Source organism: Hylobates moloch, unplaced genomic scaffold, assembly GCF_009828535.3.
Source record: "Hylobates moloch isolate HMO894 unplaced genomic scaffold, HMol_V3 SCAFFOLD_1, whole genome shotgun sequence".
NCBI lineage: Eukaryota > Metazoa > Chordata > Mammalia > Primates > Hylobatidae > Hylobates > Hylobates moloch.
In genome coordinates, this window is record NW_026652276.1 from 224613584 (window position 1) to 224620271 (window position 6688).

At 43.1% G+C, this 6688-nt stretch overlaps 1 protein-coding gene across 1 annotated transcript; it reads left to right on the forward strand.

Annotated features, from left to right (window-relative positions):
- The first annotated feature begins 1019 nt into the window (after nt 1–1019).
- Nucleotides 1020–1943, forward strand: TAS2R41 (taste 2 receptor member 41). The gene has a single exon (XM_032753572.1). It carries the CDS (start codon nt 1020–1022, stop codon nt 1941–1943), a length of 924 nt encoding a protein of 307 aa, XP_032609463.1.
- The last annotated feature ends 4745 nt before the right edge of the window (nt 1944–6688 follow it).

The window sequence follows — 6688 nt, forward strand, 5'->3', positions numbered from 1 at the left end:
TCTTTTCGATGTTGGTGTTAGACAGGACTCACACATGCCTTGGGTATCTCAGGGTGGCAGACAGACTATAAAGTGGCCCTGCCTGTCCCTCAACCCTGGTATTGGGCCTTTGTGTAACCTCCTTCTTTTGAGTGTTGTTGGTGACTGTGACTTGCTTCTAGCCAATAGAATATGGCAAAGGTGATAGGCTGTCACTCCAATGATTGTGTTACGTTATTTAAGACCCCATCTTGTTAGCAGACTCCCTTTAGAGACTGCTGACTTGAAGTGAGTGGCCGTGCTGAAACAGCCTACCTGGCAGAGACTGTGAGAGGCCTCTAGGACCAGAGAGCAGCCTCCCACCAACACCCAGCAAGAAACAGGGGCTCTCAGTCCTGCTTCGGAAGACCCTTCAACCACATGATAATGAATTCTCTCACTGGAAATACAAAACCCGTTTAAACCATTACCATTTACATCTCAGGATTCATGGAGGATCTAAGTAGAGATTTGGATGGAGAGGTAGACGAGGTATTTGATTTTGAAGGGATTTGTGTGCACAGGCAGCAAGGTAAGCGTGGATGTGTAACAGGGAAGTACTGAGACAGAATCTTTGATGTCACTATTTTTCCTACGTATCTCCTATACTTGTCTCTATATTTAAAGTCTTAAGAATGTTCTGATGGGAAGAGGAGTGTTCGTATGGCCTGAGGATGGAACTCAGTCACAGAGACCCGGAAAAATCATAGACATTGATACTAACCATGGCAGCATGCAGGCAAAACCGGACAAGGCAAATTAGAGTAGTTTGCAGGCCTGGTGGTAACTGACACTAGGATAAATTTGCATCCTGTCTGAGCCAAGAGCACACCTCTCCTCTTTAGCCTGAGCATCCTCCTCTCTAAGTGAGCTCTGGTTCAGATGCAGAGCCTGACCACTCTTCAGCACTCCTAGGAAAGATTAAAAGCAGGACTGTGGCTAGGGGCAGGGAGGAGGCCAGGGACCAAGACACTCAAGTGGGGACTGCAGGAGGAGTCAGAATGCAAGCAGCACTGACGGCCTTCTTCATGTTACTCTTTAGCCTGATGAGTCTTCTGGGGATTGCAGCGAATGGCTTCATTGTGCTGGTGCTGGGCAGGGAGTGGCTGCGATATGGCAGGTTGCTGCCCTTGGACATGATCCTCGTTAGCTTGGGTGCCTCCCGCTTCTGCCTGCAGTTGGTTGGGACAGTGCACAACTTCTACTACTCTGCCCACAAGGTCGAGTACTCTGGGGGTCTCAGCCGCCAGTTCTTCCATCTACAGTGGCACTTCCTGAACTCAACCACCTTCTGGTTTTGCAGCTGGCTCAGTGTCCTGTTCTGTGTGAAGATTGCTAACATCACACACCCTACCTTCCTGTGGCTGAAGTGGAGGTTCCCAGGGTGGGTGCCCTGGCTCCTGTTGGGCTCTGTCCTGATCTCCTTCATCATAACCCTGCTGTTTTTTTGGGTGAACTACCCTGTATATCAAGAAATTTTCATTAGAAAATTTTCTGGGAACATGACCTACGAGTGGAATACAAGGATAGAAATGTACTATTTCCCGTCCCTGAAACTGGCCATCTGGTCAATTCCTTGTTCTGTTTTTCTGGTCTCAATTATGCTGTTAATTAATTCTCTGAGGAGGCATACTCGGAGAATGCAGCACAATGGCCACAGCCTGCAGGACCCCAGCACCCAGGCTCATACCAGAGCTCTGAAGTCCCTCATCTCCTTCCTCATTCTTTATGCTCTGTCCTTTCTGTCCCTGATCATTGATGCCGCAAAATTTATCTCCATGCAGAACGACTTTTACTGGCCATGGCAAACTGCAGTCTACCTGTGCATATCTGTCCATCCCTTCATCCTCATCTTCAGCAACCTCAAGCTTCGAAGCGTGTTCTGGCAGCTCCTGCTGTTGGCAAGGGGCTTCTGGGTGGCCTAGATGGCATGGTCTCCTTATCTAGACCCCCGGAAAAGAAAGGTGAGGATGGCAGAGCTGTGGCCTACCGACATGGAGGAGGTGTTTTCGTAGGTAGATGAATACTGGGTCCTGCTATGGGGTTCCTTGTCTGGGAAGTGGAGGAGACAAGGAAATCTGGGAACTCTCTGAGCATGCTTCCCTTCTTTGGAATATTATTGAGATGCAGTCCCATGGACCCCAGAGAGCCGGTATGGCCCAGAAGTTCAGAATATGGTAATACGATGTCGTGCTACTCTTTACGTTTGTACCCCTTTGTTATCTGGAAGGCTTCGGTTAAAAGTGTTGATTAACTGTGCCATTGCATCTCCACTGCCTTTCAGAAAGTTAAGAGCAAATACTTGTCTCTATGGCTGAACTGAGATGTAGATAGTGAAGCGACAGCCTTCTTGAGGACAAATGTCATGGTTACTACGAGAGCCCCAAGGGACAGGCAGTTGTGGCAGGCAGTGGCCTGGGCTGTGAGTTCTGATTGCCCTTTACTGCATGAAGATACTTTGTCTCCACACAAACTTAGATAATCTGGTTTTAATTTTATTAAGTTTACTGGAAGGTTTCTTTACACCACCCAGTCTGTTTTCTCATTAACATTTCTGACTTCAATTTTCTGTTCTCTGAAGTCTGAGTAGTAGCCAGACTTTTTTCTTGTTTATCATTCCTTTAGAAAAAGACACATTGTGACTTTCTTTTCTTCCTCAAGCATATGTCACAGAGTCACATCTGCATTGAATAAACACGTACTTTCCAATCTGAAAAACAGACTCAGGAATTTCATTAGACTGGGAGTGGTGACGTCCGTAATCCCAACACTTTGGGAAGCTGAGGCAGGCAGACTGCTCGAGCTCAGGAGTTCAAGAGCAGCCTGGGCAAGAGAGTGAGACCTCCTCTCTGCTAAAAATTCAAAAAAATCAGCCAGGTGTGGTGGTGTGCACCTGTGATCCCAGCTACTTGTGAGTCTGAGGTGGGAGGATCACTTGAGCTCAGGAGATAGAGGCTGCAGTGAGCTATGATCGCACCACTGTACTCCAGCCTGGGTAACAGAGTGAGACCCTGTCTTAAAAAAAACTCATTAATTTGTATCTAAAAACTACTTAAATATTGTGTTAAAAAGAACCATCCTGTTCAAAATTTTACATTTAAATACTGTTTTAAAATAACTTGCTCCAATTACTATGCAAATGATTTTAGAAATACTTTTGGAAAAAATTTTATTTAGAGATATGAGTGCCTCTAAGATAGCTTAAACTTTTTTGCTAAAGGGCATCAATGTGCAAATTTCAGAGACTAGCTTGCAGCTGAATCCCTGATAGGGAGAAATTGTAATTTCCTCTAAGAGTGAAGACTTTGATTAGGGGATGTACCAATGAGTGGATGAACACTCATGAACAATAATCTTTGGGCACATGGCTCTACATTTTTAATTTAAGCATTTATTTTTAAAAATACCTAATATATTTTCATGGATGAAAATTCAAAACCTATTGAAGAGTATGTATAGAAAATCTCCCTCTTATCTGTTCCGTCCTGAGGCATTCTTACCAGTTTTATGTCTATCCTTGTAGAGATATTTTATTCTACCAGAAAGCCACTAACACCTAATGAACCAGTCAACTAACTTATGCACTGGTATATTCTATACTAGTACCTAACTAGCTACCAATCAAATGACTTATAATGTCTCCGTCTTTCCATACAATGGTTGCAGAATACACACATTGTCCTGCCCCTTGCTCTTTATAACATATCTTGGTGAGCTATGTATGTGGATATGCATAGTATTTCCTCACTTGTAAATTTTTTTGCACTGATGTACCACAATTTCTTTAACTAGCCATGTGTTTGTGGTCATTTAGTTTACTTCCTGTTTTTTGTTGTTATAGTAATGCTATAATGAATAATCTTCTGCATATGTAATTTTCCACATGTGCAAACTAGCGATAGGATAAGTCTCAAGAAATGGAATTACTGAGTTGAATGGAATGTGCATTTCTAATTTTGACAGATATCACCCTTTATTGGTTTGCATCAATTTACTTTCCCACCAGCAATTTATTAGAGAACTTTTTTCACACTTTCTGTTTTTGCCAACCTGTTAGGTTAAAAAAAATTAGCTGTCATTTGCATGACTCTTACTATGAGTGAGTGTTTATAATTATTTTATATGTTTAGAGCCATTTATGTTTATTTACTGTGGGCAGTCTATATCTTTTTTTGATTTGGCTTTTGGCCTTTTTCTTATTGGTTTTGAGGAACCCTTTATATCTTAGAGGAATTAGCTCTTTATTTGTGATATGAGCAGCAAAGCAATTCCCTACTCCCAGTGTTTTTAATTTTATTTTTTCTTAATTCTAATGTTAGTTTTAAAAGCTCTTTTATTTTGAAATAATGATAGACTCACATAAAGTTGCAAAAATAGCATAAATCTTCATCCGGCTTTCCCCAGTGGTGACATTTTATATAGCTGTAGTATGATAACAAAACTAGAAAATTGACATTGCTACATTACTGTTAGGCTACAGAACTTATTCAATTTTTACTATTTTAAAAACTTACATTTGTGTCTTTGTGTGTGTAGTTCTATTCAATTTTATCCTACTTAGAGATTTGTGTAATTATAATCGAGATACAGAACTATTCCATCAACATAAAAGAACTCTTTCATGCTACCTCTTTGCATTTGTATCTACTACCTTTACCATATGATATGGTTTGGCTCTGTGTCCTCACCCAAATTTCATCTCAAATTGCATCTCCATGCATTGAGAGAGGGACCTGATGGAAGGTGATTGAATCATGAGGGTTGTTTCCCCCATGCTGTTCTCATGATACTGAGTGAATTCTCACAAGATCTGATGGTTTAAAACTGTGGTACTTCTTTCTTTGCTCACCCCTTCCTGCTGCCATGTGAAGAAGGTACTTTCCTCCCCTTCACCTTCTGCCATGACTGTAAGTTTCCTGAGGCTTCCCAGCCATATGGAACTGTGAATCAATTAAACCTCTTTCCTTTATAAATTACCCAGTCTCAGGTGGTTCTTTATAGCAGTGTGAAGATGGACTAATATAGATAATTGGTACCAGGAGTGGGGTATTGCTCTAAAGATAACCTGAAAATTTGGAAATGACTTTGGAGCTGGGTAACAGGCAGAGGCTGGAACAGTTTGGAGGGCTTGGAAGAAGACAGGAAGATGTGGGAGAGTTTGGAACTTCCTAGAGACTTGTTGAATGGTCTTAACTAAAATGCTAATAGTGATATAGACAATGAAGTCCAGGCTGAGATGGTCTCAGATGGAGATGAAGAAATTATTGGGAAGTAGAGTAAAGGTCACTCATGCTATGCTTTAGCAAAGAGTCTGGTTGTATTTTGGCCCTGCCCTAGAGATCTGTGGAACTTTGAACTTGAGGGAGATAATTTAGGGTATATGCTGGAAGAAACTTCTAAGCATCAAAGCATTCAAGAGGTGACCTGGCTGATTCTGAAAGTGTTTAGTCATATGCATTCATGGAGATTATCTTAAACTGAAACTTTTATTTAAAAGGGAAACAGAGCATAAAAATTTGGAAAATTTGCAGCCTGATCATGAGGTAGAAAAGAAAAATCCATTTTCTGGAAGAAATTCAAGCTGGCTGCAGAAATTTGCATAAGTAATGAGGAACTGAACGTTAATAGCCAAAACAATAGGGAAAATGTCTCCAGGACATGTCAGAGATCTTTGCAGCAGCCCTTCCCATCGTAGGCCTGGAGGCCTAGGAGGATGATATGGTTTCTTGGGCCAGCCCTAGGGCCCTGCTGCTGTTCTGTGTAGCCTCAGGACTTGGTGCCCTGCTTCCCAGCTGCCCCAGTTCCAGCCATGGCTAAAAGGAGCCAAGGGACAGCTTGGGCTGTTACTTCGCAGGGTGCAAGCCCCAAACCTTGGCAGCTTCCACATGGTGTTGGGTCTGTAGGTGCACAGAAAGCAAGAATTGAGGATTGAGAACCTTTGCCTAGATTTCAGAAGATGTATGAAAACAACTGGATGTCCAGGCATAGGTCTGCTGCATGGATGGAGCCCTTGTGGAGAACCTCTACTAGGGCAGTGCAAAGGGGAAATGTGGGGTTGGAGCCCCCACAGAGAGTCCCCACTGGGCCACTGCCTAGTGGAGCTGTGACAAGAGGGCCACTGTCCTCCAGACTCCAGAATGGTAGATCCACCAACAGCTTGTGCTATGGGCCTGGAAAAGCTATAGGCACTTGATGCCAGCCAGTGAAATCAGCCACAGGGCCTGTACCCTGCAGAGCCCACAGGGATGGATCCGCCCAAGGCTATGGGAGCCCACCCCTTGCATCAGCATGCCTGGATGTGAGACATGGAGTCAAAGGAAATCATTTTGGAGTTTTAAGATTTAGTGACTGCCTGCTGTGCTTTGGACTTGCATGGGGCCTGTGGCTCCTTTGTTTTGGAAAATTTCACCTGGAATGGGAACATTTACCCAATGCCTGTACCCACTCTGTATCTTGGAAGTAACTCACTTGTTTTTGAATTTACAGGCTCATAGGCAGAAGGGACTTGCCTTATTTCAGATGAGACTTTGGACTTGGACTTTTGAGTTAATGCCGTAATGAGTTAAGACTTTGGGGGACTGTTGCAAAGGCATGATTGGTTTTGAAATGTGAAAGGGACATGAGATTTGGGAAGGGCCAGAAGTGGAATGATACGGTTTGGCTCTGTGTT